General features: G+C 40.0%; 2 protein-coding genes across 2 annotated transcripts; both read right to left on the minus strand.

The window, feature by feature from the left end:
- Positions 1-114: 114 nt before the first annotated feature.
- On the minus strand, positions 115-4104 carry LOC101483517 (uncharacterized). Its single transcript, XM_004540268.3, has 4 exons — positions 3855-4104; positions 1871-2419; positions 1613-1773; positions 115-1201 (listed from the first exon to the last, which is right to left on the minus strand). Exons 1-4 carry the CDS (start codon positions 4017-4019, stop codon positions 760-762), a joined length of 1317 nt encoding a protein of 438 aa, XP_004540325.1. The 5' UTR covers positions 4020-4104; the 3' UTR covers positions 115-759.
- Positions 4105-5721: 1617 nt separating this feature from the next.
- Positions 5722-8274, minus strand: tpgs1 (tubulin polyglutamylase complex subunit 1). The gene is made up of 2 exons (XM_004540269.2): positions 7831-8274; positions 5722-6732 (listed from the first exon to the last, which is right to left on the minus strand). The coding sequence occupies exons 1-2, from the start codon at positions 8166-8168 to the stop codon at positions 6084-6086; spliced, it is 987 nt and encodes a 328-aa protein (XP_004540326.2). The 5' UTR covers positions 8169-8274; the 3' UTR covers positions 5722-6083.
- Between the last annotated feature and the right edge of the window lie 3605 nt (positions 8275-11879).

The following is an 11879-nucleotide window of genomic DNA, read 5'->3' on the forward strand; positions in this document are numbered from 1 at the left end:
TCCACCTTTTCTTTTTGACTATGCTGACATGTGTCTCTTATACTTGTTAAACCATTTTATTTACATCAACATATTTTAAAGAAGACAACATGATATTATGAAAAGACAAATTCATTTCTTTCTTGCATTTCTTTATTTCTGCTACTCTAATTTTATAATTTTTTAATAAAATAATCATAAATGTTATTATTAACTCACAGGGGTTTAATCTATTGCCTTTGTAGTAGTTTGAATTATTGTATGAATAGTGCATTTGAGCAAAAACATATACAGGAGTTTCTTGTTACCATAAAAATAATAATAAAAGGAACCCATTCACCAAAGTGCATCATAAATAAGTGTAATGTTTAGAAATGCTTGCTTTGCCTCTGCCTTTTATAAGATTGTTGCCAACACACAGTATGGGAAATGTGACATTTTAAGGCTAATCTGGCAGATGGATTTAAAGCTGAACATTGATAAAGACTCTTGGAAAAGCATGGTCTCTAGTGTGGGTGGGCTCACAAGAAGAGCTCAGGAAAAACTGACATGTTATAAGATACTCCACTGTTTTTCAGTTTAATTCTGTTCTGTTATATGTACTGTTCTCTTTGAAGAACATTTTGAAGAAAATTCAAGAGCCGAATAAAATTTTTAATGAGATAAATATAAGTAAAGTTAGGTAAATATAAAAAAAGCAACAGATTGAGATTCTTATTTCAGTAATCCAGTCATGCTGGTAATGTAACAAAAGGTATAATTGCACATGGAAAAAAGTGTTCAATTATTTTTCTTATTTTGCTCTTCAAAATAGTCACAGAAGAGCTGCCTGACTTCCTCATTATTACTTTGGTTCATGCTAGTAGAGAGAAGCTGTTTGTGGCTGGGTTGGGGACTCTCTGCCTCGGCCACCTCCACCTGCCACTCCGCTTTAAATGCGTCTCCGTGAGACTCGCACATGTTGTGCAGAATGCAGCAAGCCAGGATCATGGTGGGCACCACGTCCAGTCCGCAGTCGTTCCTCTTGCTGAGGCACTGCCAGCGTGCCCTCAGCCGCAGCAGCGCCTCCTGAGACACACGCAGCGCTCGGGCAAGCCGTCCATTAAACAGCTGCTGCTGCTCCGTCAGTGCCGCGTGACTCGCCGTCCTGCCCTGTTCCTCAGGATAGGCCTTCATCAGCCAGCTCTGGAGCGGGTAACAGGCCTCACCCAGCAACACATACCTGGATGTGATAAATGAGTGTCATTTATTTAATGCCTGGAACACCTGAAATAGACAAAAACACTCAACACTACTACATTTCACAGTTTGCAAATTTGCATTATCTTTATTGGCCAGCAGGTGGCAACATTAAAAAGACGTGCTGTTGTACAGAAGTTTATAGGAAAACAAGCTTAGGTTTCCTTTGCCCTGTGACCTCAGTAAATATAAGAGTCAGAAAAGAGGATTATAGTGTCCTTGGGTTCAAAACATCAATGTGGCAACAATAAAAATGGTCATCCAACTAAAGGATGACATCACAGTGTCTACATTTGCTTGTTACACAAAGGCCATGTGAAAACCTGACATACATGAGGAAAAAAACAACTTGAATGCCTGAAAAATGTGACTGAATTTCTTCTGTTAACTCTACCTGAGTGATTTTCCCATGAAGGTAGGTGGCGGGGCAGGTGAGAGTCCACCCTCGGCGGCTGTTGCCCATAGCGAAGAGTTCTGTAAGATCTCAGCTGGATCTGTCCCGCCTGGGAAACTGGCACATACATCCCAGAAGTGCCCCCGACCGCTAACAGCCACCTAAAACAGTGAAGGCACACAGAGGCAAACAGTCGGACTCTGATTGGATAACCCGCAAGCTTGTAATTGCAGTGACATAAATGGGCGCTTTCGTCACCTGCGACATGACTGAGAGCCAGCCGGCGGGGTTGGCGTAGTCAGACGCGTTGTTTGATGGGGTGATAATAGCTGTGTGGAGTGTTGCTATAGCAGCGACGCAGTGAGGGAAACCCCAGTGAGACAGGAACAGCTGAGCTGAATCCTCCAGCTCCTGCTCACCTGGCGATCGGAGGTAGATGGAGCTGAGGAGCGCCACGATGGCGTGACACATGTCTCTAACGCACCTGCACACGGTCGACTTCCCCACACCGAACAAGGCGCTGATGGTGCGGTACTCGATGTTGGATGCCAGGCGCCACAAAGCTACAGCTACACGCTTCTCCACGGGCAGTGCCAGGCGGAAACTGGTGTCCCGTCGAGCCAGGCGGGGCCTCAGCTTGTCGCAGAGGTAGAAGAACGTCTCTCGGTTCATGCGAAACTTATCCAGCCAATCAGAGGGCTGGAATTCTGTCATGACAACCCGCTCCCACCAGTCTGTGCTTGGAGTGGTGGTCCAGGGACGAGTGCGGATGCGGGCATTGGAGCGGACGCCTCCCGCTATCATCATCTACAGAGACAAACATAAAAACAAAATTAAAATTACTTCCCTCTGAAATATCCAAAATCTGTCACATTTTTTAACATAATGTTTGCTTTTTTTTGATCCCAGCAGTAGTTATTCAATCAGATAATTTTTTAAATTCATATTTACCACAAAGGTAATTTTAGTGATCTATTAAGTCAGCACCTTTTTGGCAAGCCCCTTGTTTTAAACATGCTGCCGTTGATATAGCAGAAAATTTGAGGATATTGTATTCTTGGACTCATGTAATAACATGTCAACATTTAATATGGTTTTGGCACAATCAAATGGTTAAACTGAGTTTACCCATGTAACAAAATATTATTTTCCAGTACATTATGTAATAACTGGGGAGATATGAAGTTGGTCCTAGTGATGAAGTTTACAGATTTTTTGATAGTTGTCAAATTTAAATTGTTGCTCATTTGATATACAAATGCAAATGGTGAAGCAGATTTTTTAGAAATATACACTATAAAGCTTATTACATTATTATTACATAACACATTTATTAGAGCACCACCCAATGTAAGTTTATGCCACAGCTATGCTACATTAACAGTACTGGTAAATACCAAAAACATAGGCACACACACACACACACACACACACACACACATATATATATATATATATATATATATATATATATATATACATATATACACATACAAACATAACATAACAAAACATTACATAAAAATATATATACATACATATATAAAATTTCCTGCAAGGGTTAATCCACCAATATGCACAAGGTCTTTCATCAAAATGATCTATTTACGTTGTAATATTATACTAACCAGAAATTCTGAGTTAGAGATGGCAAAAAATAACACAAAAAACCTTCTTGTGTCAGTAACAATCTTCCATACTTGTACTTGTTTTCAGTGTAATGTTGTTTATTTGATGACTATCTTTTTCATTATCCCAACATAATATCATCAAGGTTGCTGTGATTTGTAAAATATATCTGTATAAGTAGATATAGAAATTTCCCAAATATACCATAAAAACAAAAGTTTACAAGGGGAAAATCCAACAGCTGGTATCTGCATATCTGTCCTTTTTTTTTTAATGAATTAAACATTTCAGAAAATGTAACACCCTATTTAACAAGAACAAAAACCTGCATATAACAGACCTAATTCATAGCTAATGGACAGCTGTTAGCAGCTTGACTGTGGCTGCTCTGACATATTTTCAAGTTTAAATGCAGGTAGGCCCACAGTCTCTGGTTTTAGTGCTTTTATATGACTGTAAATGTGAGATTTAAGAGTTTTGAAGTGTTGGTCGTGTACAACGTGACTTTATTAAAAGCCTTGACGTTTTGCAGACAGATAATACACTATATTAGTTAAGAGCACTTGACATGTTGATGTGTTATTATTTTAAGCCCCTATAGAGGGGGACTGACCATGAGCATCCTCCTCTGTCTCTGGAAGAAGTACTGGCGGTGTCTGATGCGTCTTTGGATCTCGTTGCGTCTCTGAATGTTTGCGTCGTTTATGTCTCTCATGCGCTTCAGCAGCATGTAAGTCACGAGAAACATCAAAGAGCGCAGCTGCTCCTCCTCTTCCATTATTCCAGCTTTACCCGGGAGGCGACACTACTGCGGGTAACATGTCAGCCTGGTTAAAGTACAGCCTCTCTCATTCCACTTCCGCTTTCTGCTTGTTTATGTCTGGGTGTGAGTGGTGCTGCCATCCAGTGGCTGTCAAGACGAGTAGGGTACTGCACATCTCTCAGTGCTGATGAAGCTCTGTATATTGTTTTAGCATTCAGGGTTGTAGTGCTTTGGAAACAGTGATGTAAGCATCTGACATTCTTCGAGACTGACAGAAACTGGTTATCATTAGGTACTAGAAACGGGTTCACCGATGTCTCTTCCACACTCTTGAAACTTTGCAGAGAGACATGGAAAACCTTCTTTTGACAGGACATGCAGACGTGCCATCCTGGAGGAGCTGGACTACCTGTGCCGCGTGAATCCAAGTACCGTCTCATGCTACCACTAGGAGCGTTGATAGGAAGGATAAGGAGAGTGCAATAGTCTTTGTTCTTCAAAATATTTCATATTAGGGGTTGTCTTGTTGCCACTCTGTGGCGACTTTTGCGACTTTCATTTGCACCAAAGCAGGTGAAATGGACTCACAGTGGTTTATACTTCCTAACTGGACAGAATAATATCCCTGAAGTGTGTTGTGTTGTCTCTCTACACTCCCCAGTGATCTTTTACTTTGTAATTTAAAAGTTCATTTAACATCAAACCTCTTCAATGTGTAGACAGCGTATTTGATGCTTTACTGTTAAGACATCTACAGGAAGCGGTGTCTGAAAAGGGCTGGGAAAATCATCAAAGACCCCAGTCACCCATCACATGGACTCTTCACCCTCCTGCCCTCTGGGAGGCGCCACAGGAGCCTCCGGACTAAGACCACCAGGTACCGGAACAGCTTCTTCCCCACAGCTGTCAGACTCCTGAACTCTGCCTCCTGACATCTGACCCACGTTAAACTCATGGACTGAACATACACACACCCACAATGGACAACTGTACCCTCAAACACAATAATAACATGGACTGAACCACCACTCACAACCACTAGCACTTTATATAGCCTCTGTAGAAACTATCTACACCCTCACTTATCTTAACTGCACTAATGTATAGCTCTGTGTAAATAATCATTCTGTACATTCGATAATCTTTAATCCTACAACTGTTTACAACTTGCATAGTTCCCATTTCTGTATAGCTGTATATCCCAGATTCTGTAAAGTTATTTATTTCATTTCATATTCTGTATAGTTTTTCATATTTATATCCTGTTCATATCCTGTACATAGCTTGTACTCACTACAGCCTGTACATACTTATAGTTATAGAATATTCACAACATACTTCATACCGTGTACATTATAACATACCATAATAGACCCATTTCTGTAATATACTCACATATCTATATTATTGCTAATATATATTGTAATATATCTATATCACTAAAGCACTTCTGGATGGATGCAAACTGCATTTCGTTGCCCTGTACCTGTGCATGTGCAATGACAATAAAGTTGAATTCTATTCTATTCTATTCTATTCTATTCTATTCTATCTGGCAATGTTTTCTCTATGTAAGTCATACATGATGAATGATGTTATATTGTGTACACATTAAACAAAAATAGTTCAGTACTATCCTAAATGCTTCTTCCTGCACTGCCTTTTGTGTTCAGTATAGCCTCAGTGAATGACAAAAAGTGAGCTATTTAAAAGAGGACCATTTATTACAGCAGTGTTTATTTCACTAGTAATGCTCTCTGCTCCAAGCATTTCAATAAATAGGTTCAAAAACAGTGACTCTCTGTCAGAAGAAATACTGATTTCGAGGAATAGGAACTCCTGTTTTGCAAAAAGAACTCCAGTGTGCAGTTCCTCAATAGTGCTATGAATAGTGAAAAAACAACATGTTTTCGACTGGACTTGCTGAGTGTAATGTGAGCCTTAAGAGGAGATGATGTCTGTGCAGGTGTTTATTACTGAATAACAGTAAGGTTAGAGGTTACAGAAGGTGAATATTAGCGAATCATTTACATGTGGATATGCTTTAGATTCTTGTACATTCTTCAGTCATACAAAGACTTAGGACACAACTTTCACTCGAGTGATGAACAACTCTGCAGCTGCGTTTTCAAACTCTTTTGCATCCATGTTTCCGCCAGGCCCCTGTGTCTGTGCACCAGCCATGGCCTGAGCCAGCTTGCAGGGAGAGATCTTGGCACTGGCCTCGAGGTAGCGGATAGCCTTCACATTAGCTTCAGGGCAGGAATTCACTTTAGTGTTTGCGTTGGCACAGTAGTTTGTGTCAGAGCCCTGGGAAGTCTCTAGCGCTTCTTTCAAGGTCCCCAGTACGGCCAGGCACAACACCCGAGAGGCAGTGCCCTCACCTGGGCAGCACACCTCGGCGTAAAGCCTTTGAGCCTGTCGGATGTAGTCTGAGAAAACGGCACACGTGAGCACGCCATGACGGAAGACATCATAGGGGACGGCTTCATGGTCGTGACAATGGAGGCGTCGCAGGAGGGGAGCAGAGGTGGATGCAGGGACTCCACCCTCGCTGCACAGGCATTGCAAGGTCTGAGTGTAGAGGCCGCCTCTCACTCCTCCTCCTCCAGCGGGGCTGTCGGTGCAGGGGCCATCGGGGCCTTCAGAAAACTCTCCTGCACATGTTTGAGGTCCAGTGAGGTTTAGGAGGTCGTAGGCCACACGGACGTTGTTGCTGAATGCTGATCTGAGGAGAAAGGTGGAATAAAAGAGATCAAATTATTCTTTAGTCTGTAGCAGAGTTATTACAGTTTCATATTTTCTGATTAGTTTTTATTTTTATTTCATTTGGATTCTTTGTTTTTAATTCAGTTTAGTTTTAGTTAGTTTCCAGAGTGGAAGTTGTCTCAGTTTAGTTTTTATTGTTTTAAAATGTTCACTTTAAATTTGTTTTCTATTACCTTTAGCTTTATTTTTAGTCTTTTTAATTATTATTTTGTGGATGGCATATGTCACAGGAAAGACTCGGGGAAAATCAGTACAAATATTACATTAAAAACATTTTTGAAAGCAGTTGACACACAGTCTCATAGACATCCAGACTCTGAATAAACATGCCTATCAGTGCCTCGTCAGGCAAGTTGTAATAACATTTTACCAGACTAAGAAATATAATGATATTTTCTCTATATTTCTTTTATTCTAATTAATTTTCCAAATCCACAAAATTGTTTCAATTTTGTTTAGTTTTCCTTTCATTTTATCACTGCAGGAAATAAATCATAATCAGGAGAGAGATGATAGAGCAGTTTCTTACGTCTCTAAACCAGAACACTACGGTGGGCTGTAAGGACTAATGAATATGCAAATAATGGATATACGGCATTAAAAAAAAGCCTGTTTCTGGAGAAAGATGACTTTACAAATATTAGTTAAAATCTAAATACTTCTAAAGCTGTTGAATAGAGCTTATAAAGGGAAGAACGTTAATGTGAGGAACAAATTCGTTTGACATGTATGTTCCACCCTGTTGCTGAAAAACATACAGCACGTTGTCCATCACCATACTTTTACTTACATTCATTTATTTTTAAAATTCCAAAGGAAAACAAAATCAAGAGAATAAAAGAGAACATGAGAATCAAACAGACTATTAAGCATTAGTCAGTCTGATAGTCTGACAGAGTTTTTCCCGTAAAAATAATATAATATAATACAATAGCTGCTCTTCTAAATACTGATATGTATTATGTTTGAAAATTCAACAGTTCTCCGTCAATACACACTGCTTTCATCCGCATTGCTGTCGAATATAAGACCATAAACCTCTGTATTTTGTCCGGACCTCTGGGAGTGATGGGCCAGCCGCAGGTGCCACAGAGCCCGGTTGAGACGCTGCTGCTCCTGCGCTCCTGCGCTCACAGTGCCGGTGTTCACCTGCTCCTCGTCGCCGCAACCACCCGAGCCGGCGGCTGTCACGGATGCGAGGTTGCAGAAGTGGTCTGCAAGGAACCCGATGGGATCGTCTGATCTGGCTTCGACCATTTTGAGGATAGCTCCGCGGAGCAGGTCTCCCACCCCTGCCTGTGACAGAAACTCCCTGTCGCTGTCCGATTTGGTGGCTTTACCCGCGGGCATCCCCGGAGGATTAACCCCGGACCGGCGTTTCTCCTTGTCCGCCATTACTGTTGACGTCCCGTGTCGCAGCAACGGCAGCGGAAGTGATGAAAACCCGGTTGGCGTTCAAGAAAACGTCGCAAAATTAAACCACCTCTTTGTCTGGCTCGTTGTAAACAATATACAAGTCGACTGTTTATTCTACCACTCACATCACATCAAAAGGCATTCTTAAAACAAAAATATAAACATATTCAAAAAAAAAATATTTAATTAAATTCCACATGCACATATTCAAGAATAGGGTACATTTTCAGTTGGCTTACAATGGGATTGTGATTTCATGTATAGGAAAAAGGCACTTATATGATTGCATGTGTGAATGAGACCTGTGGTTAGAAAATCCTCTGAGTGCTTATACAGAGTGGATAAGTGCTATGTAAGTAGTGCTTTAAATGTTTATTTTAGAGTTCATTTTGCTACTGGTAGGTTCAAAGGAGATATCAGCTGTTTAGAAATGACAGCCAATAATATTATTCTTGATGTAACTGAAAAATTTGGCTTGATTTATTTATATTCAAGAAAATATATAGTATATTTATATTATTTATTATATATTTATATTTCGGTTCCTTCAATGGATGTGACAAGAACAGAAGTCACATGACCATTGCTGTACTCACCGAGTGACCCAAAGGGACAGGTTTGTTTTATGAGAATACAAAAAATGCTGATATATATTAGAACAAGTGATGCAGTTTGTTAAAATAGATGTGCATGTATTCTTTTTATTTAAAGATAAGATTAGTTGACCAATACATTTTTAATTTTCCAACACTAAATGTCTAAAATATGGCTGTGGGACAAAGCAAATATAACAAAACATTACATAAAAAGTGTAGTTTTATGTAGTTTTTCATGTTAAAAAATAGCAACTTATCTGTGATTACATTTTTTGTATATATATATTTAATGGTACTTTTGTATTTTAGTGCATGTGCAGCAGATTTGATTTTACTTTGGCTTTACGCTATAAAAGATAAAAGTATACATACCTGCTCAAAAATAGACTAATAATAGCCAGTCTTGTTAATGATCTCACTGAGGGGGTTCAGGCCTATGCAGAACAGCAGTGGGGACAGAGCATCTCCTTGGTAGATCCCGCACTTGATGGTGACTTGTGCTATGGGCTTGGAGTTGGCCTCTAGTGTTGTACGCCACATCCCCATTGAGTTCCTGATGAAGGCTCTTAGGGTCCCATTGATCTTGTACAATTCTAGGCATTCCAGTATCCAGCTGTGGGGCATTGAGTCATAGGCCTTCTTGTAATCAATCCAGGCAGTGCACAGGTTGGTCAGTCTGGTCTTGCAGTCTCGGCTGATTGTTCTGTCTACCAGTAGCTGGTGTTTTGCGCCTCTGGTATTCTTGCCAATTCCTTTCTGTGTCCCGCTCATGTATTGACCCATGTGCCTGTTCATCTTAGCCGATATGATGCCTGACAGGAGCTTCCATGTAGTACTGAGGCAGGTTATTGGTTGGTAGTTGGAGGGGACCGGTCCCTTCTTGGGGTCCTTGGGGATCAGGACCGTCCGGCCTTCAGTTAGCCATTCCGGGTGTCTCTCGTTAACTAGCAGCTGGTTCATTTGTGCTGCCAGACGCTCGTGGAGTGCAGTCAGCTTCTTCAGCCAGTAGGCATGAACCATGTCGGGCCCTGGTGCTGTCCAACTCTTCATACTGGAGACCCTTTCTTGGATATCTGCCACTGTGATGGTTACTGGACCCTGTTCAGGGAGGTCGCTGTGGTCTGCCCTCAGATCCTCTAGCCACTGAGCATTGCCGTTATGGGTTGCATCCTTCTCCCATATGCTCTTCCAGTATTGCGCCGTCTCCAGCCTTGGTGGTGCTGTTCTCTTATTGTTCCCTTGCCACTGAGAGTACACCTTTGCTGGTTCTGTGGAGAACAGCTGGTTTATTCTCCTGCCTTCTATCTCTCTGGTGTACCTCCTCAAGCGGCTGGCCAAGGCTGTGAGTCTTTGCTTGGCAGTTTCCAAGGCCTCAGGTATGGACAGCTTGCTGTATTTCTTAGGCACCTTATTTGTCGCACCTTTCTGCAACTCCGTTAGTTGGCTAACCTCCCTCCGTGCTACTTTGATCTTGCCCTCTAGCCTCCTTCTCCATGGAGAAGGAGGCTAGAGCACTAACAAGCTGATCTACAATATATACATACACACACACATACATATATATATATATATATATATATATATATATATATATATACATACACACACACATACATATATATATATACATATATATACACACACATACATATATATATATACATATATATACACACACATACATATATATATATATATATATATATATATATATATATATATATATATATATATATATATATATATATAAGGGCTGCCACAAACGATTATTTTGATAGTCAACTAGTCACCGATTATTTATGCGATTAGTCGACTAATCAGATCATCATCCACTGGACATAAAACTACAGCTTATTGCACCAGCAGCATCTGCTCTTATATAACTATCATTAGCTTACAGCTTTAAGCTTTTAAGGTGCTAACTAAAAATAAAGACAAGATGATAGTTTATTAAATTTTAATGAAATTTGCAGATTGTTTCGGTGAAGTTTAATAAACTCCTTGCTATCTAAAATATAACAGGACAACGGAGTATATTCTCCAGCATCTCACACTTCTGATAATCAGCTGTCTGCTTGACGTTTATTCAGCTGTGTAAAAACTATAACTTTAATCTCAGACAAACCGATTTACTCAGGAACAAATAAAATACAAAAAAAAAAAAAAAAAGCCAAACAACAACATTTTTAATTTATCTAAGTGACTCATATATTTAACCTGAGTAGCGAAAGACGGCGGTGGGTTTGAAAACAATTTGCCGGGAGTCCGGTGTTCTCACCGCGCTAGTGACCTAGCCCCCGGCTAGCTATCGAGCTAGTGGGTAACAGACGTCTCCGAAAACGTCGGAGCGCTTTTGAAAATATGTGGTGTCCTGATAAACTGAGCCGATATTTGAGGTTTACACAGCTACATTCTCGCCTGAAAATATGTTAAACGTTTATTTTGTGACCCAGAAAGAATAATAAGAGTAATATTAAAACTAACTAGCTGCCGCCATTGTTGGAAACTAAGCTGGGCCGCGCTATGAATTCTGGGACACAGCTGCTTCTTCTTCTTCTTCTTCGGGGTTTAACGGCAGCTGGCATCCTTGTACATGCAGTGCTGCCATCTTCTGTTTCAGTCCGTTATTACACTCTTAAATCCTGCTACTTATTCCTGCGTCTTTTGGGATCTTACAAAGCTTCAAACGACGCGTCGACTATTAAATCAGTCGTCGACGATTTTGATAGTCGACGTAATCGTGACTAGTCGACAAATCGTGGCAGCCCTATTATATATATATATATACACATATATATATACACATATATACACATATATACACATACATATATATACACATATATATACATACATATACACACATACATATACACACATATATATACACATATACACATACATACATATATATACATATACACACATATACATACACATATATATACACACATACACATATATACACACACATATACATATATATACATATACATATATATATACACACATACACATATATATATACACACATACACATATATATATACACACATACACATATATATATACACACATACACATATATATATAC

This window comes from Maylandia zebra, linkage group LG19 (genome assembly GCF_041146795.1).
Source record: "Maylandia zebra isolate NMK-2024a linkage group LG19, Mzebra_GT3a, whole genome shotgun sequence".
NCBI classification, from domain to species: domain Eukaryota; kingdom Metazoa; phylum Chordata; class Actinopteri; order Cichliformes; family Cichlidae; genus Maylandia; species Maylandia zebra.